We start from the raw sequence: 20,755 nt of genomic DNA on the forward strand, positions 1-20,755 counted from the left end.
TATGTATCATAATGAAACCCACCCAATGCTGTTTGAAAAATTAGGGAATAGAGAAATGGGAATATGATGGGAGGGGTAAATTTGTTCAAAGTATATTGTGTGCTTGCGTGGAAACTGAACAATGAAACCCCCTCATATTACAAGTATATGTTAACTTAAAATATTAATAATTTTTAAATGACTTTATGTAGAGGCAAGTTTTTGAGGTATCTTGATTCAAGAATGTAGATGCTCTTCCATTGTTCCTACCTTGGAGGTTATTTTATGTGGGTCTGAATGCTAACAGATAATAAATTATTGAGAGCCTGCACTTCACAGTTAGTTTGCATACATAATCTCAGTTAATCATCATAACTTTTTGAGATAGTTATTCTTGTAACCCATTTTTGTCCCTCCCCTCTGTAATCCATTTTATAGAGGTTTAGATTGGTTAACTTTCTTTGTCTTACTGTCCTAGTGTAAGGCTCCATTTCACATAGATAATCCATCTGCAAAGCTCTGTTCAGAAACACATGTAAATATTCAAAGACCTTGATGTCTTTGAAATGTAGGTATGAGACATCTACCTGCAAATGAGATCTTACTGTAATCTTCCTTGGTTACCTCGTGCTGTTTTAGGACTGCTTCTGAGCCCTTTTTGTTCTGAGCAGCAAAGAAGAAAAGAGGCAGGCTTGTCATCTGAAAGATACACTTGGCTAAGATAATGAGAGAATGAACTATAATAGAATGTGGTAGTATGTGTAAAAGGTGTTGAGTATAGCAGTTGGTAGACAAGGAATAAAGATAAGGAAAAAGAATGAAGGCAGAAAGCAGGAGTGTGATTTCATTCCTTATTCCTGTCATTTTTTTCTCTGATATTCATACTTACATTTTAACCGTGACATGTAATACTTACATTTTTAGCTTTTTGCCTGGGCTTTCCAGGACCACAGTCCTTGTATTTATATTTCCCATGTAACTGATATGACAGACATATGCCATTGTCCCTTGTTTCTCATTGGTTGAAATGAGGGTCTCACAAACTTTTTGTCCAAGCAAGACTCAAATTTCAGTCTTTCTATGCTCACCTTTCTGAGTAACTGGGATGACAGAATTGAGCGACAGATGTGACAAGGATGTCACACTTTTACCTGGCCATCCTTGGACTATAATCCTCCCTCTCTGCCTCCCAAGTTGCTGGGACAGACATGTGCTACCACACCCATGTTTCCCCCATGCACACCCAGCTCTCCCCTCCTCCCACATAATTCTTCTATCTCTACTTCCTGAATAGCTGAAATAACAGGAATGAGCCACCACACCCAGCCCTGTAATGCTTTTTGACTTACTAAACAATTTTTGTTAGCTATTTATGATTATTACATTCATTTTAGATTGTTTATTGTAGTGGCACTGGGGTTGTATGTAGTAGGTTGGAAAAATGTATATGGGAGGTCAGCATTATAGTCATGTAGGTCATAGCTGATAAAAATCAGTGGTAGAGATAAAAATGACAAAAAAGATTTTGAGAAATAATTAGTAGACAAAGCAGAATATGTTCTTTGTGGGATATAGGGAGTAAAGGCAAAAAAGCAGTTCAGGTGAATTTCAATCCAGTTCCCTCAGGATATATTGCAACTGATCTTTGCCACAATTAAAAAAGAATCTTTGATTCAGATTAAATAAGTAAATTCTTAGTATTCAGAGTTTCCAAAAATAATCTCAAACAAATTATTTCTGTAGATTAGATTTGTCCTGCTAGTCACTAGTATTTGTTTTTATGAAAAAGCAGTCCAGAAAGTCCCAGGACGTGACATTATTAAGATTGTCAGTCTTTCTTGATAATCTTTTCAAGAATAGTTGGAACTCCACCACATTAAGGGACTGAGAATCTTTGGACATAACTTTATGAGAGTAAACAAAGATTGATGGAGAATCAATATTGGATGAGAGGCATGGATGGGAAGGTCATAGCTCTATGCTTTATTGAATTTTTGTCTCATATTCAACATATCGAAACAATTTTTACTTTTGTATTTGCAGAATATTTTTGTTTAACACTGTGTGAATGATCCTAACCCCTCCCCCAATTTTGTAGCTGTTTTTTCACTTACAAAGAGAACGGTCCTTTCCTGAACACAGAGCAAGGTTTTATGCTGCTGAAATTGCCAGTGCACTGGGTTACTTGCACTCCATCAAAATAGTGTACAGGTAGGTTGCTTAAATATTACATGTAAATATATCTTTTTAAAATTTCATTTCAAGCAATAGTCAGCATTTTTTCTTCTTTTTAATTTCACAGAGACTTGAAACCAGAAAATATTCTTTTAGATTCAATGGTAAGTAGTCTTTTTAAAATCTACTGGGTTTCATTTATTTTGTTGTTGCTGTGCATGATGGAAAAAAGTCTTAAAGGTTCCATATTTCATGACTGCATTTCTGTCACCTTGTTGAAATGACAAGACTGTCAGTTTCCTGTTTGATGCAGTACTGTAGTGATAAAAACTGTCCACATTGTGGGAAGCTGAGTAGGGTGATATGGGACTCTGTACTATTTTTGCAGTTTCCCAGGTGTCTATAATTCCAATTTTTTTCAAATTTCTTTAGAAAATGGTTTGTATCCAAGCATTGTCTTATCTAACTGTGATTGTATTTGTCAGGGACATGTTGTCTTAACAGATTTTGGGCTTTGTAAAGAAGGAATTGCTATTTCAGATACCACAACAACCTTCTGTGGAACACCAGAGGTAAGAAATACGTCTTATCATGCAAATAGAAAACAGACCCTCTCTGGGTATGAATACTAGTGGGCGTGGGGAGGTTAAATAGAGAAAGTGAATATGGTTGAAATACTTGACACATGTGTGTAAAAAGGGAGAGTGAAACTTATTTAGGTTGGTTTGGGGAGAGGAATGAGGGAAAGTGAAATAGAGCGAGTCTGATCAAGACATGCTATATGTGTATATGGACATGTCAAAATGAAACCCTTTGCACAATTAATTGATACTAACCAAAATTGTGGGCAGGAGAAATATATCTTGTCCTTGACATAATTATGAAATACAAATATGAACTATTACATATATAAAATTAAAATAGGAGCCAGGCACCTGTGGCTCATACTTGTAATCCTAGCTACTCAGGTGGCAGAGATCTGAGGATCACAGTTCAAAGCCAGTCCAGGCAGGAAAGACTGAGACTCTGACCTCCAGTAAGCCACCAGAAAACTGGAAGTGGCACTGTGGCTCAATTGGTAGAGTGCTAGCCTTGATCTGAAGAGCTGAGGGACAGTGCCCAGACCCAGAGTTCAGGCCCCATGACTAACAAAAAAAAATAAAAATAAGAAAAGTAGAACAAAACTTGTAATTTCAGCTTTCAGCCAACTAAAAATATTTGATAGTCTTCATAGACTATTTATTACTGTTTCTCATAAGACTGTTTTAAACAGGAAAGATAAGTTATGCTTATTTCTTTTAATGTCTAAGGCAGAGTTTACTATAAGTTCTTCAAGAATTTTATTATTGTGATAATCCTTTAAATCACTTTTCATGAAAGTGTCCTAAAATCAATTGTGCTGATGGCTGCACGACACTGTGATATGCTAATAGATATAGAACTATACACTTTAAAAGGGTGAATTATATGGCATGTGAATTTCTTAATAAAGCTGTCTTTTTAAATGAGCTAAAGCAAATATGGCAAAAATATTAAAATTGCCTACAATTGTGGCAATTTGATTTCTGATACACATTTCTATTTTTTCTATATGGTTGGGTCTACTTTAATAATTATTGAAAGAAATAAAGCTGTGTATGTGAAAATCATAAATCAGAATTTATTAGGCAAGAGATCTTATTCCCTAGTCACATTAGTGAGGAGAAAATGTGTATGAATATATGTATGCATGTATGTATGTATTTAACTCAAGAACTTATACTTGGTAACCAGGCACTCTACCACTGGAGCCCTTTTCCAGCCCCATTGTGCACTGGTTATTTTTGAGATAGGGTCTTGTTGTATGCCTCCCATGGCCTGATCTGAGATCCTACTGTTGGAGAAGACAGGCATACTCTTCCTCTCATAACCATTGGTTGAGATGGAGCCTTGTGAATTATGATTCTTTTATAGCTTCCTCCCAAGTAGCCAGGATTACAGGATTGAGCCCCATGCCCAGTTTTTTTTTAATTTTTACATTAATAATTGTAATTTATTTCAAATTTGTATTTTCTGTACACATATGGAAATGTATTACAATGAAATATGTTAACTAATAATTGCAAGATTTTTCTAAAAGTTTATTCTCACTTTACACACAAATGCAGTTCATTTCATACTATCCTCATTTTGTTATTCTAGGTGCTATGTAACATTTCATCATGACTTTGAAGTAATTGTAAATGTAATGTTGAAAATGTAACTTGTATTTAATCCCTAGCAACATAAAAAAGGAAGTAAAGAGAAAATGTCATTAAATTAAAAGTATTATAGTAATAATCATTTACCTTAAAATGTACTTTTTTCTCTTTTCTCCCTCTCTAAGCTAGACCCAGCTCTTGTCTCTATTTGTAACCCTTCTATTTTTGTTTGTTGTGAAGTAACATTTCTTGTGGATGTACAGTGATTTCATAGTTAACAAAATCTATCTTAAATCCTATAATTTTTAGAAAAACATAAGTGGACTGGGAAGGTAGTTCAGTGGTAGAGTGCTTGCCTCGCATGCATGAGGTCCTATGTTCAATTCCTCAGCACCACATAAACAGAAAAAACTGGAAGTAGTGCTGTGATCACAAAACAAACAAAAAAAACCAACTTATGTTTCTTTTCTTTGTTTTTTTGTTTGTTTGTTTGTTTTTGTCTTTCTTGGGGCTTGAACTCTGGAGCCTGGGCGCTGTTCCTCAGCTCTTCAGTTCAAGGCTAGCACAGTACCACTTCTGGCTTTTTCTGCTTATGTGGTGCTGAGGAATTGAACCCAGGGCTTCATGCATACAAGGCAAGCACTCTACCACGAGCCACCTTCCCAGCCCCAATGATCAAAAATGATTAAACCCATTTTATTTTTGTTACCATTTTTGGATCACATGAAAGCATCATAGAGAATTATTTCCTTATATGCATTTGATATAGGAAGAAGTCACATTTATATTAAAATATAAAATTCAGACTTTTCATTGTGTCTTAGTGAATTTGTATTTTTTTTTGTGGGGTCCGGTTGTGGGGCCTGAACTCTGGGCCTGGGCGCTGTCCCTCAGCTCTTCAGCTCAAGGCTAGTGCTCTACCACTTGAACCACAGCATCACTTCCGGCTTTTTTCTTTTTTGCTTATGTGGTGCTGAGGAATCAAACCCAGGGCCTCAGGCATGCAAGGCAAGCACTCTACCACTGAGCCACCTTCAGTCCATGAATTTGTAAATTTTTTATATTAAGATGTAACAATTTGTACAAGTTTACAAAGTACTTGATAATTGTTATTGTAATTCTTGGATATGAATGCAATTTAGTCTTTTTTAACTGAAAAGAAAAATATTGCCATAGTAAGAATTTTATCTTACCTAGGTGTGGCTTTAGCTACTTAGAAGGCTGAGATCTGAAGATCATGGTTCAAAGCCAACCCATGCCAGAAGAGACTCTTACAATTAAAGACCAAAAACAATAAAATTAAACAAAAAACAAACAGAAGTGGAGGTATAGCTTGAGTGGTAGAGCTAACCTAGAACAAAAGGTCAGAGACAGCAGCCAAACTCTTGAGTTCAAGACCTCTGCACCCTCCCCCCACAAAAAATAATAATTCTGTGTTAGCTGGGCATAGTGATGCACAACTCTAATCCAAGTACTTTAATGGCTGAGGCAGATATTTTTTGAGTTCAAGACAAGCCTAGGCTACATAGTAAGGACTCTGCAGCACACAAAAAAAAAACTATTTAAAAAAAATTTTTAAAAATATTTTTAATCTGGGCATGGTGGTGCCAGGCTAGAACAGGAGGACAGCTTTGGCTCAAAGCTAGCCTGGACATATAGTGAGACCCTCCTTCAAAAACTAAAAAAAGAATTCTTTTTGCAAGGGGAAATTATTACAAATAGTAACCAGATGCATTTATTAAATACACTAACTTGGCCGGATGCTGGTGACTTACACCTGTAATCCCAGCTACTCAGGCTGGGATCTGAGGATGATGGTTCAAAGCCAGTCTGGGCAGACAGTCCATCGGACTGATATCTCCAAATAATTATCAAAACCCAAAAGTGGAGCTGTGGCTCAAAGTGATAGAGCACTAGCTTTGAGTACAAAGCTCAGGGAGAGGGCCTGAGTTCAAGTCCTAAGATCGGCATAAAAATAAACTAATCTGATGAAAGACTTTCCCCCAGAATACTTACTTTATTCAGCTTTATGGACCCTCCATTTGCTGTGTGTGTGTATAGGTGTATGTATATGTATGTGTGTATGTAAACTGCATCCATGTCTGAAGAGCCTGAGTATATGAAGTGCTCCATTGACACTGCTTAAGAACCACTGCTATAGAGCAAGAAGACACAACCCATGTTTTTAGTGTAATGATACCCAAAATTGGTTAAATTTCTTAATTATTCCTAAATTTTGTCTTGATTTTTACTGAATTATTGTACTGTTTCCACTCCTTTCAACAGTATCTTGCACCTGAAGTAATCAGAAAACAGCCCTATGACAACACTGTAGATTGGTGGTGCCTTGGTGCTGTTCTGTATGAAATGCTGTATGGATTGGTAGGTATTTCTGTTCTGAGATCATTATTCCAATATATTGTTGACAATAAGGAAATCAGTAGTCTCTTTTAAGAATTTCAAAGACAACCAGGTAACACTAATAGAACAGTAATAGCCTTGTTAAATGAATCCAAAACCACATTAGGAAAAATACACAAAAATAAAAATTTTGCTAACACTAATGCTAAATAAGACAAGTAAGCTGAGGCCTGTGGTAATACTTCTTCCTTTCACCTTTCCCTTCTTCTCCCCCCCCCATCTTTCTTTCTCCCTTTGCCCCTCCTTCCTTCACTTTTTCTCCGAAAATGATCTCTCACTTTTACCACAGCAAAGTTTAATTTTAGTACATTACTTTCATATAGATATTTTGCTTAGCAGTACTGGAGTTTGAACTAGAGGACTTCATTTGCAAGGAAGGCATTCTACCACTTGAGCCACACATCCAGCTGTTTTTGTTTTAGTTCTTGTATTAATAGGGTCTCATACTTTTTGTGTGGAGCTAGCCTAGGACCATGATCCTCCTAACTTAAATGTCCTATGTAGTTAGAATTACAAATATTAACCACTCCCCAGCTTGTTTGTTGAGGTGAGAGCTCATATTTCTGCTTGGGCTGGCCTTAACAGTTTAACTGTGATCCTCCTGATCTCAGCTCATGAGTAGCTGAGATTACCAGCACGTACCATCACAACAGCTGGGTAATTTTGATAGATTCTTAGAAAAACTATCTCTGTCTCTTCTTTGCCTTTGAGTATGACAGGCTTGTCCAAAGCTTTGTTTCTAGCACTACTAGTGACTTAAAATGTTAGATAACTGCCAGGTGCCAGTGGCTCACACCTATAATCCTAGCTACTCAAGAGGCTGAGATCTGAGGATCTCAGTTCAATGCCAGCTGGGGCAGGGAAGTCCGTGAGATTCTTATCTCCAATAAGCCACCAGAAAACACAAAGTAGCACTGTGGCTAAAGTGATAGAGTGCTAGCCTTGAGCTGAAGAGCTGAGGGATAACAACCGGGCCTGGAGTTTAAGCCCCACAACTGACCAGCGAGAGAGACAGAGAGGGAGAGAGAGAGAGAGACAGAGACAGAGAGAGAGAGTCTCACGGACTTTCCTGTCCAGACTGTCTTTGAACCAGGATTGTCAGATCTCTGCATCCTGAGTAGCTAGATTTATAGACGTAAGACACCGGCACCCAGCTTACCTTAGACTCTTTTGGTACTGTTTGTCATCTTTTTTTTTTCTATTGTCTGAGGCTGTGACTGGGATACTTTATGTTCATTGGCAAGCACCCTGCAGTCTGAATCAGGCCTCCAGCTGTGTATTTGTCATCTAGATATTTTACAGTCCTTTATAGTTCTTTAGAGGTTCTTAAATATAGAAAAAGTGTGTATGTTAAAAGTTAAGACACATTTTTCTTTCCAATACAAAAAAAAAGGAAAAGCAGCAGTCCTATAAAACTTTCTGAATTTTAAAAATTATCCTTTACTTTAAAATGTGGAGCCCAGCATCAGTGCTCACCCTGTAATCCTAGCTACTCACACACTGAGATCTGAGGACCACAGTTCAAAGCCAGCCCAAGCATAAAAGTACATGAGACTGGAAGTGGAGGTGTGGCTCAAGTAGTAGAGCACCAGGTGTTTTTTTCTCCTATTTTTAAAATTTTTATTGTAAAGGTCATGTCCAGAGGAGTTTTATAAGTCAAGTAATGAGTGTATTTCTTTTCTCTTTTATTTTTGGCTGGTCATGGGGCTTGAATTCACAGCCTAGGTGGTGTCTCTTATCTTTTTCACTCAAGGCTAACACTCTACCACTTTGAACCACTGCTCTACTTCCTGTTTTCTGGTGGTTAATTGGAGATAAATCTCATGGACTTTACTATACAGGCTGGCTTTGAGTCTCCATTACCATCCTCAGATCTCAGCCTCCTAAGTAGCTAGGATTATAGACATGAGCCACTGGCATCTGGCCATGAGTCCATTTCTTTTTAGACATGTCACCCCCTCCTTCACTGAGCACCAGTTTTGAACTAAAGAGCTTAGCAGGAGCATGGTGCCTTGAGTTCAAGCCGTAGTACCAGCACACACACACACATACACACAAACTTTGACTTATGTAACTGTAACCTTTCTGTATATCATCTTTACAATAAGAATTGTAAAAGAAAATTGGACCAGATGAGTAATGAATGTTCGTGTTGAGGCTGTATCTTAATTCTTCAGCGTATGCTCATAATGCTGTCATTGTCAGAAGTAGTCTCTATCCCCTAGAAATCTCTGTGTAGTGACTTTATTCCTAATAATGAGGAAATTTTTAATGATGATCTGCCTTGAATCTCCTCTTCGAATGATTCTATCATAATGCCTATGACAAAACTGGTGCTTTTCTCTAAAACTTGCTTTTTAAAGTTATTTGCAGCCCTCTGCAAGATGCTATGGAACAAGTTGACCTTGTGAGCATCTGTGGAGGTCTGTAGTGCGCTAGGTTGTAAAGTCCCTGTATCGGGAGACCACAATGCCCCTGTCCACATGTGCCAAGTCCGTGCTTCGCTGCAGCTGTCTAGACATAAATAGTCCCTCACAATCAGACTGAGGTCCAACTCTTTTAAAACCATTTGTGCACTTACCATTAAATTTCCTTAGTTTGCTTTCTCTTTTCCAGCCTCCTTTTTATTGCCGAGATGTTGCTGAAATGTATGATAATATCCTTCACAAGCCTCTGAGTTTGAGGCCAGGAGTGAGCCTCACAGCCTGGTCCATCCTGGAAGAACTCCTAGAAAAAGACAGGCAAAATCGACTTGGCGCCAAAGAAGACTTTGTATGTAACGTGTTTCACAGTCTCAGCTATGTTTAAGCTTACTTAAAATTGGCAAACAAGTCCTTATTTTATGTGGCGTTTAACAGAAGAGCTGTTAAGGAGTAACACAATCGGAAGAGAAGCACACTGGTCCCCACAGTTTTCACTGGTGTTCCCATAAGAACTGTATGGCATTTTAAATATATGGCATCTTAAACACTTGAGCTTACATTTTTCATTTGATCTTCTCTTTGTACTCACATTCATCTTTCTTACCCTTTTGTTTATCTCACATTTGATTTTCATTCCAAACAATTTATTCTCCTTTCCCCACCCCTTTAAAAATGTTATATGGTATAATTTTTAGCTGTTTAAATACTTTGCAGTTGCTAAGATTGAACCCCTAGTTCCTTGTACTCTACCACTTAAACTATGTCCTAAAGTCCTTTTGTGTTGAGACAGTCCTCCTGCTATCTTTTTCTGGGCTATCCTGGAACTCTCAATCTTCTTCCTTCCTCCTCCCAGAGTAGTTGTAATTACAAGTATACATCATACCCCATTAAATCTGTTCATTATGTAGCCCAGACTAACCTGAAACTTGCTGAATAACTCAGGCTGACCTTGAGCTCATTCTACTCTTGCTTCAGCTTCCCAGAGTGCTAGGATTTCAGGCATGTGCCACCATAGACAGAAATTTAATGTTTTATTGCTAAATAATGCCAGCATATCCATTAACTTATAACACAAGAGACTAACCAAATGGTAAGCTTTTGGGGTTTAGGGATACATAAACCTTTAAATTATTGTTGTTACCAAGGATTTTTAAGTGCTTCCTGTCTGCAGGAGATAATACTTTTTGCCTTAAACTAGTATTAAATCACCTTTTGCTTGAGAATCTGGTGACACTTCTTTGAGATGATTATGAAATCTGTAGTTTGTTTCAAATCAGGGTAAAACTAGTGTGGTTACCAGTATTGCATTAGTTAATATGTCAGTGAATTCACAAATTGTTGAGGAGCATACATTTTTTAATTCCTTTTTTAAAAACCCTTGGAGAGCCGAGCACCAGTGGCTCACGCCTGTAATCCTAGCTACTCAGGAGGCTGAGATCTGAGGATCACAGTTCAAAGCCAGCCAGGGCAGGAAAGTCCCTTTAGACTCTTATCTCCAATAAAACCACTCAGAAAACTGGAAGTGGCCCAGGGACTCAAGTGGTAGAGTGCTAGCCTTGAGCTGAAGAGCTGAGGGACCGGACTCAAGAAAAAAAAAAAAAAAAAAAAAAAAAAAACCCTTGGAGATGGATTTCAATCTTGGACTTGAACTCTGAGTTCAAGACTTTTCTGCTCCTATTTTTTATGTTGTTGGTTTTTTAAATTCCTCCCACTATCTGGTTCACTGGGTAGTTTTGTCAGATTGTTTCCCTCAGTCTTGCTAATATTACACCTCCTTGTCTTTTGATCCCTTGGTTGAATTCACTGTCAGAAATTGCAGTCCTGGATGCATGCAGCTGTCATGCGTCCTAGCTTCTGTGAGGTGCCACGGGAGTAACACAACAGGGCGCACTGGGAGAGGGAGCATCAGAGTCCCAGCCTCCGCTGCACTTGACCACTCTTTGCTGTTACCCCTGTGTTTCTCCATTCAGCTCAGACTCTCCTACTCTGTGCTATTTCAGAGCTCCTCTCTACACTTCCAAATTCCTGAGTTTTACCTTCTGTTTTTATAAGATTTAATTAACATGGGTGCTCAGCTTTTTTCATCATTGGTAATGACTCCTTACTCCCTTTCCTGAAAATCAGATCTTAAAGATTCCACAGTTGATTCTTATTATTTCCAAAGACATATAAGATCGCCAGAGCTTTTGATGAGAAAAGTTACATTAATCACAGTACCGAGTGAGTACTGCTCCAATGGAAAACTAACAACTCAGGCACTTTAGATTACCTGTATTTCTAAGAGAAATTTTGGCCTGAAAGTGTAGCTCAGAAGCAGAGGACGTGGTGAGCATGCGTAAGACTTGGCTCACTCTCCAGTACCATCCACACACAAAAGATAAGTAAATATATGTTTTTTTAGGCTTTTGAAATATTTAATTTCCCTTCTTTTGTAACAGATGATCTTGTGTCTGTTTTATAGGGAAAATAGAACCATCAGACTGAATCCAGCCCAACTCCATGCTGTCTCTAGACTTAGTATTTGCACACTTAACACTACCATTTAGGCTTCTTCTTTTTCTTTTTTTTTTTTTTTGCAGTACTGGTGTTTGAGCCACACCTTCATCCCTTTTTGTTTTGGTTTATTTTTCAGGCAGGATATTGAACTTTTGCCCTGGGCCATCTTCAAGGCATGAACCTCTTACCTCTACATCCCACATGGCTGGTATTATAGACTTGTACTACCATGCCCTGCTTTAGACTTTTGAGATTACTCATTCACATGCTCAGGAAGTGAAATCCTGCTATTAAAAATATCACTGTTCATCTGGTTATTTTGGTTAAAAATCTGACAGATATTCCTAATTTCTTTCTTCTTCCATTTTTGACAGTACTGTCCTGTTGCATGTGCCACCTAAATCTTTTTTCATATTAATATTTTTTTTTTTGGTCCAGTCGTGGGCCTGAACTCTGGGCCTGGGCACTGTCCCTCAGCTCTTCAGCTCAAGGCTAGCGCTCTATCACTTGAGCCACAGAGCCACTTACGGCTTTTTTCTTTTTGCTTATGTGGTGCTGAGGAATCGAACCCAGGGCCTCGAGCATGCAAGGCAAGCGCTCTACCACTGAGCCACCTTCCCAGCCCTTCATATTAATATTCTATATACAATTGAAGTCAGCCCAGGCTGACAACCCCAGTTGTAATCTTCCCACCTCACCTCAGTGCTGGGATTACAGATGTGTACCACCATACTGGCCCTGACTCTCATTTTCTAGACCAAATTTTCCATTTCAGGGCCTTTCTTTTCTTCATAGAACCATCTCCTTTTATTATTTTTTTTCTTAGTGCTGGCCCTGAGGCTTGAACTCAATGCCTAAGCACTGTCACTGAGCTTTTTGCTCAAGGCTAGCACTCTTATCACTTGAGCCACAGTTCCAATTCTGGCTTTATAGTGGGTAATTGGAGGTAAGAATCTCATAGACATTCCTGCACAAGCTAGGTTTTTTTGTTTGTTTGTTTGTTTGTTGGTCGTGGGGCTTGAACTCTAGGCCTGGGCGCTGTCCCTGCACTCTTCAGCTCTAGGCAAGCTCTAGGCAAGAGCTCTTGCGCTCTTGCTCTACCGCTTGAGACACAGCAACACTTCCGGTGTTCTAGTGGTTTATTGAAGATAAGAGTCTCATGGACTTTCCTACCCATGCTGGCTTTGAACCATGATCCTCAGATCTCAGCCTCCTGAGTAGCTAGGATTACAGGCGTGTACCACAGGTGCCTGGCCCAGGCTGGTTTTGGACCACAGTCATCAGAACTCAGCATTCTGAGTAACTAGGATTACAGATGTGAGCCACAAGCGCTCAGCCTTTCTTTATCATGTTGTCTAGCTAGTTCTTACATAACTTTCATACCTCTAGTCAGACATTTAAAATTTTTTATTGTTATTATAAAGGATGTACAAAGGAGTACAGTTACATAAGTCAGGTAATGAGTATATTTCTTTTTGGACAGTGCCACCCTTCCCTCACACTCTCCCAGTTTCAGACATCATTTTTTTTAAGAAGCCTTTTTTTAAAAAGGCAGACTTGTATCCAAACTCTGCTATAACTTACTTTGTACATGCCCATAGCACCTTATAAGAAAACATCTAGAATCAGTACTGTGTCTTTTGTGATAGTATCCTCCCAGAGTGGTGTATATCACTTTAATTTACTTCTGTATCAATGTCTAGAGCTCTCTGCCAGCTTCCTTGTATTTTGTCCTCAGGTAAGAATTCTTTGTCCATATACTTTATTCTGTATTTTTATTTCTATATTTTTAGTAACTATTGATAGTTTCCTTTGTATACAATTTGTATTACAATTTGTATATGGCTATAATACATAATATTCTCAAATGAGCTCTCAGCTTACAACTGTTAATACTCTTATTTGGTATGTTTCTTCTACAAATGAGAAAATGTAAGCTCAGTCATGTCACATAATGTGATGAAAAGAAACATGTCGGTCTTTAAAACACCAAGTTATTTAGGACAGACAATCCATTTTACATGAGGAAACTAGTTTATGTTATTTTGAATAGCTGTCCTTCAAAGGTCTGTTCTGATGGTCTCATTATTTCCTACATACATGATGTAAACATTTACATAAAAGAATTACTGAGGGCTGGGAAGGTGGCTCAGTGGTAGAGCGCTTGCCTTGCATGCATGAGGCCCTGGGTTCCATTCCTCAGCACCACATAAGTAAAACGAAAAAAGCAGAAGTGGTGCTGTGGCTCAAGTGGTAGAGCGCTAGCCTTGAGCTGAAGAGCTGAGGGACAGCGCCCAGGCCCAGAGTTCAGGCCCCACGACTGCACCCAAAAAAAAAAAAAAAGAATTATTGAGGGGCAAAATTGTAATGGTTTTGACTCCCAAAATTCTTCTATGATTAGTATATTCATCACTATTTAAAAAAAATTTTTTTTGCTGTTCTAGCTGGAAATTCAGAATCATCCTTTTTTTGAGTCACTCAGCTGGACTGACCTTGTACAAAAGAAGATTCCACCACCATTTAATCCTAATGTAGTAAGTATATACTCAAATCTTTCTAGAAGAGCAAAACCTAGAAAGGTCTCAAAACCTAACCTTAAGGAAATGGCTTCAGTACCTGTTTGTGAAGTCTTCACTCAGGTTGTGAAGTACAACTAATAAACGTCAGGATGGTCTGAAGCAGAGTAGTGAGTGGGAGAGCATTGCCTAGACGCTCAAGGCCCTGGTTTCTATTCCCAGCAGTGAAAAAAAAACTGAAATAAAAATTTCAAGTGCTGGGTGTTAGTGGCTGATGCCTGTAATCCTAGCTACTCAGGAAGCTGAAATCTGATTGAGGCTCAAAGCCAGCCAAAGCAAGAAAGTCCATGAAACTCTTTATCACCAATAAACTATCAAAAAGCTAGAAGTAGAGCTATGGTTCAGTGGTAGAGTTAGCCTTGAGCAAAAGAAGCTCAAGTGCCCCGGTCCTGAGTTTAATCCCCAGGAAGGGCTCACAAAACAAAAACAAAATTGAGAAATTGTTAATGATCATTGGGGCAATAACAGTAACTACAGATAGTATCCTTTGAATAGACATACTCATTTTGTATTTGGGCATAGTATGTAATTTACTCCTCAAATAGATTATCAACTTAACCATTAACATTGTTACTAGAACATTTGCTTTAAAGGAAATTAAGTTTAGACATATCATATAATGAAAAATAACAAATCCAAAGATGGAAATTTATATGTGATTCCAAAGCCATTATTCCTATGTTTCTTATGCTTTATATTTCCTTTCTTTTTTTTTGGGGGGGGGGACCTCATGCATGCAAGGCAAGCGCTCTACTACTGAGCCACCTTCCCAGCCCCATTCCTTTCTTATTTATATTAATTGTAACAAATATGAGCAGAAGACTTAGACAATCTTAAAAGTGTTAAATGAATATATGAAAAAGTTAAGCCAGGTACCAGTGACTCATGTCTGTAATCCTAGGTACTCAGGAGGCTGTGATCTGAGAACTGGGATTCAAAGCCAGCCATGAGAAGAAAAGTCCATGAGACTCTTCTCTCCAGTTAACCACCAAAAAGTCAGAAATAGACCTGTGGCTCAAATGGTAGAGCACTAGCCTTGAGCAAAAATAGCTTAGGGATAGTGCCCAGGCTCTGAGTTCAAGCCCCACGATGATCACACATACATATACACATAGGAAAATTTATGTTGCTGAAAAATTTTTTTAATATTTTTTTAAGTTAGAACAGGGAGAGGAAATTACTTTCTCTTATTCAGGAAAGCAATATTATTTAGTCTACTTAAGTTTCACTAAAGGTTAGTTTCTGTATATAGCTCCTAGCTCATACTAATAATAGGTGTGATATTTATACCTATACATATAATAGTATTTGTAGACTGACTTATTTATGGTAGTCCAGAAGTGATCACTTGAAAAAATATTCACTCTTTTGGATATAATTTCTGTTTTAATTTCTAGAGGCTAGCCTACTTTACCTGAAATCTGAATTGGATTTCAGATCTTTTTTTTTTTAATTTGGAATACTGTGTCAGCATGCACACGATAGATGGTCACGTGGACAAAATTAAAGTCTAGACTCAAAGTTCCATTATGTCTCATAAAGCCTAATTTACACAGTCTGAAGGTAACTTTATATTAACATTTCAAAACATCTGAGTTTTGGCTGTGGCCCATCACATGAAGGTTAGCTGTGGGATTTTTCCACTTGTGTCATCGTTTTGGAAAACAAATAGTAACAGATGCTGGTGGGGATGTGGCCAGAAGGGAATGCTACTACACTGTTGGTGGGAATGTAAACTTGTTCAGCCACTCTGGAAAGCACTATGGCGGTTCCTCAAGACTCCACATAGAGCTTTCCTATGACCCAGCACTCCTACTCCTGAGCATTTACCCAAGTGAACACAAACAAGGCCACATTAAAGCTACCAGTACATTGGGGCTGGGAAGGTGGCTCAGTGGTAGAGCGCTTGCCTTGCATGCCTGAGGCCCTGGGTTCCATTCCTCAGCACCACATAAGCAAAAAGAAAAAAGCTGGAAGTGGCGCTGTGGCTCAAGTGGTAGAGCGCTAGCCTTGAGCTGAAGAGCTGAGGGACAGCACCCAGGCCCAGAGTTCAAGCCTCACGACCGGACCCAAAAAAAAAAAAAAAAAGCTACCAGTACAACTATATTCATTGCAGCGATATTTGCCATAGCTAAGATAAGGAATCAACCCAAATGCCCCTCAGTAGATGAATGGATCGAGAAAATGTGGTATATATGCACAACAAAATTCTATGCCTCCTTCAGAAAGAATGACATTGCCCCATTCGTAAGGAAATGGAAAGACTCCGGCAGGTTTTTATGGAAGCTAAAGGTAAAAGATGAGCCAGGCACTGGTAGCTCACATCTGTAATCCTAGCTACTCAGGAGGCTGAGATCCGAGAATCGGGGGTTGAAGCCAGCCTGGCAAAGAAAAGTCCATGAGACCCTTATCTCCAATTAATTATAGAAAAAGCTGGAAATGGGACTGTGGCTCAAGTGGGAGAGCACTAGCCTTGAGCAAAAGGTGCTCAGGGACAGTACCTAGGCAGAGTTCAAGCCCCAGGACTGGCAAAAAAAAAAAAAAGCCAGGTACCAGTAACTCACACCTATATAGAATCCTAGCTATTCAGAGGGCTAAGACATGAAGATCAAAGCTAGGACAGGAAAGTCCATAAGACTCTTATCTCCAGTCAACCACCAAAGAGCCAGAAGTGGAGCTATGACACAAGTGGTAGAGCACCGGCATTGAATGGGAAAGTTAAGGGACAGATCAGACCAGAGTTCAAGTCTGTCTTAGTACTGGTGCATGTGTGTGCACATGCACATGCACACACATATAACAGTAAAATACTACTGTGAAAGCCTACTAGATCTTTATTTTTGCATGTTAGAGGTGGTAAGCTGTGGTAGGTAGAGACAAGATAAGTTACAGTCTCAAATTCAAAGTAGCATAGGTGAGGACTCTGCTTTTCTCCTAAGACTCTCTACTCTTACCTCTCCCCAACCAACAACAAGAACCTTAACTGTTAGGATGGATAATGTTACCTAAATACTAACCAATCAGGAAAGAGTAAGGTCTGGCAAAAGGAGACTGCCACATGGTTCAGACAAGAAAGAGTTTGTTGTAGGGAAAGCAAACTGCCAGTCTGCATGAAACAGGAAAATGAAGGTAGAAAGTATTTAGAAGCTTGGAAAAGAATATGTGACGTTAGAAGGAGGATTTAACAAAAAACTAAATTAATGAAAGAAAATCTGCAATGATTAATTCTATGTTCTTGATGTTTTAGGCTGGACCAGATGATATCAGGAACTTTGACACAGTATTTACGGAGGAAACTGTTCCATATTCTGTATGTGTGTCTTCTGACTATTCTATAGTGAATGCCAGTGTCCTGGAGGCAGATGATGCATTCCTTGGTTTCTCTTATGCTCCTCCTTCAGAGGACTTATTTTTGTGAACAGTCAGCCACCCAGAAACTGTTAAAAAATACAAATCTGCAGATGGGAGTGAGACGCCTCTGTTTGTGTGAATATATTCAAATATGTTCAACAGTGCCTCATTTTTACATGTAGTGTTGAAAATGATGAAAATGTATTTTCTGCTGTATGCAAGACAATAAGGCATCTCAAGTAGCTGTTTTGAATTAGAATTTATATTCTTGTTTATTAAGCTTATTTTTAAACAAAGTTTAAAAGCTATTCTTAACATTAACCTATTTTTAAAGAAAATGTTTTGCTATTGACTGTTTTCCCCCCTGCAGTTTACACTAACACACCCAAGATTGACTTTTTTTTTAGCAATCTACAATTAATACATTTGTAACTCTACTATGACTTGTATGATATCAGCACTATGCAATGGGCACATGGTAGTTTTAAGAGGATACCATATCTGTTCATAGTAAATCACTGTTGGAAATAATTAGGTCTTGGTAGAATTTAAATGTAAGAGCATAATTAATAGGCTGGCTATTACTTAACATAAAATAAGCATTCATTTCTCAGATAATATAAGAAGTAACAAAAGGAAATCAGTTTTGAAATGCCACTTCAAATTGTATATCTTCTAGAAGAAAAGAAAATTTTTAATGCTTAGAAATTTTAAGAATTCTCAAAGATCTGAAGAGAAATAAAGTACTGCTAGAATTTTTTAAGTTAGTGCAAAAATTGAATGTCTCTGTCATTTGTGTATACAACAAATATATTCTATTTACATTCTTTTTGGTCTCTTAAATGTTTAGTACACTGTTATGTAGGTTAGATCTTGATATTTTCTTTTGCAAATAGCTGTTTTGAAACTGTCTTCTAATTTTTAAAAAATGGAGCATTCCAGATATTTTCTTAATTGGCAATTAAAAAGTAAAATAAGAAATCTGGGTAAATGTAAATGTGTGTAATTTTACAACACTATAACAGAAGTTAGAACAAGTTAGAAGATGTATATTGAATATCATTTCCTTATTTTGGGTAGTACTGGAGATCAAACCAAGGCCTCATCTGTGCTAAGCAAGTTTTCTGTTGCCCCCTATATTTTTGAATGTCTTAGAAAAAGTAAAGGAAACTGACCTTAAAATCATAACATACAGTTTATAGCTACCAAAAAAAATTAAGATTGCTGCATTTGGAATTCTAATTCTTAAAGCAGCTGTTTTTCAAGTCATGTAGGAAACAGTACTATGAGATTATAGTAACCCAGTTTAGAAGCTCTAAGAAAAAACTTCCTCTGTAGTTTTTTTTGGAGAAAGAAATCACAAAAGTATTCCTCATCATTACCATTTGGCTTAACAATGTACAGAAGAATGACCAAGCAGCCAGTGTTCATGTCTTTAATCCTCACTATTCAGGAGGCTGAGATCTGATTATTGCAGTTCAAATCCTGCCCGGCTAGAAAGTCTATGGGACTGTTGTGTCCAATTAATTACCAAAACAAAAAACACTAGCTGAAGTGGTAAAATGCTAGCCTTCAAGCCCCAGGACCAATATAAAAGAAATCGTTCAGAAGAATGAATTTAGTTTCAATAAATATTTATATCCAATACACTGAATCTTCCTTTTGGAGATAAGATATTAATGTCTACATTGTAAATATTTGGATTGTTTGGCACTACTGTAAGTTCTGCTTTTACATAAGACTTTTTGTTTATTATAAAGCAAAATAAAAATTGTAGTTTCTTGTATGACTTTTGTACTGAGATATTCTTTAATTAAACTGCCAAGAATTAAAGTGAAATATTGTATATTTTTAAGAACAAATTTAAAATAGAATTGTATGTTTCTCAAATTTCAAGAAATACTACATATATAATAATAAAATTAGCAGAAAATTTAATGATCAATATCTAATGCCTATAATGCCTGTCATTATTTGAAATTGAAGTTAGTAGTGGTTCCAGCAGTCATTGCAAAATGATTTATATGTATGAAGGGAGAAGATGTATAACATCTTAATATTTGGAAAAACATAGGTTTCTAGGTTATCATATCATGTAATATTCAAGCAGTAAAAATTCTTCCAAGTTTACTTTCTCTCATGTCTTTTAGTAAAATATATGCCCTTTCTATAGAACTATTTGTAGCAATTACCAAAATAAACTCAAAATTCTAAATGAAGAGTCAGTACTCTACACCTGGAAGATAGCTCTGTTTTTGTTTTTGCTTTGTTTTGCTTTTTGAGATAAAGTCTACAGACTTCAAACTCATGATTTCCTATCTCAGTCTGGAATTACAGGCATGAACCACCCTACATGGCTTATTAGCTCTGTTTTTGAAGAGGGATTTTTCTGCAGCTTGCCTTTGGTTTTTCCAGATTATTCCACTTCTAAGGAAGTAAAGTTTGTTGTAAAGGGCATTTTCTTCATGGATGGAGCCTTCTTGCTTGTGTAGTAGAGGGGTTAACCATAAGTTCTCTTATCTAATCTCATTCACTTCCCCAAAGCTCCCCACTATGTACTATCACCCTGCAGACTTTGTGAGGACACAGATACCAAGAGCATAGCATTGTGCAGCCCTAACGTATACAAAAGCAAGTTTCAAGTAGCTTGAGAACCTTAAAATGATAGGCCATGTTTTGTATATTACATGACAGTAACAGAGTAGTTGGCAAGTACATAATCTATCCTGAGGATTCATATAAACAAAATCTTTGCTGTTTTTCTTCTTTACTTAATATTAAGAGCAATTGCTCTTAGCTTCCTGACAGCACTCTACTTAGAGATTCATTTATGTCATATTTCGGTATTTTGCCAGTATGACAGTCTTTTAAACATATTCTTTAGTGGCTAAAAAGACCCCTACACAAAATATTTATCAATTATTTCTTTAAATTTATGTTCATTTTGACATAGATGATGAACTAAGAAAGATATTAGCTATCTTAAAATGTGTGGAGAACAAACACTATAACACAAAGAATAAAAAAGTCAAATTATATGAAAAGGATTGGGATGGGGGGAGGGGGGAGGCTGGGAAGGGATGGGAAGGGTAAACAAAGGAGGAGGCTGCAATGCTTGGTAAGAAATGTACGCATTATCCTGCCCATGCAATTG

The 20,755-nt window shown here is 37.6% G+C and overlaps 1 protein-coding gene across 1 annotated transcript in view; it reads left to right on the forward strand.

The window, feature by feature from the left end:
• The window catches only part of LOC105999447 (serine/threonine-protein kinase Sgk3), a 50,031-nt gene extending 30,942 nt beyond the window's left edge, over nt 1-19,089 (forward strand). Inside the window, exons 9-15 of the mRNA XM_013034472.1 lie at nt 2,078-2,190; nt 2,282-2,318; nt 2,640-2,726; nt 6,621-6,716; nt 9,372-9,527; nt 14,119-14,208; nt 17,498-19,089. Coding sequence (XP_012889926.1) covers nt 2,078-2,190; nt 2,282-2,318; nt 2,640-2,726; nt 6,621-6,716; nt 9,372-9,527; nt 14,119-14,208; nt 17,498-17,668 — 750 coding nt within the window. The 3' untranslated portion in view covers nt 17,669-19,089. The remainder of the gene's footprint in view (nt 1-2,077; nt 2,191-2,281; nt 2,319-2,639; nt 2,727-6,620; nt 6,717-9,371; nt 9,528-14,118; nt 14,209-17,497) is intronic.
• Nucleotides 19,090-20,755: the final 1,666 nt, after the last annotated feature.

Source organism: Dipodomys ordii, unplaced genomic scaffold, assembly GCF_000151885.1.
Source record: "Dipodomys ordii isolate 6190 unplaced genomic scaffold, Dord_2.0 Scaffold190, whole genome shotgun sequence".
Classification (NCBI taxonomy): domain Eukaryota; kingdom Metazoa; phylum Chordata; class Mammalia; order Rodentia; family Heteromyidae; genus Dipodomys; species Dipodomys ordii.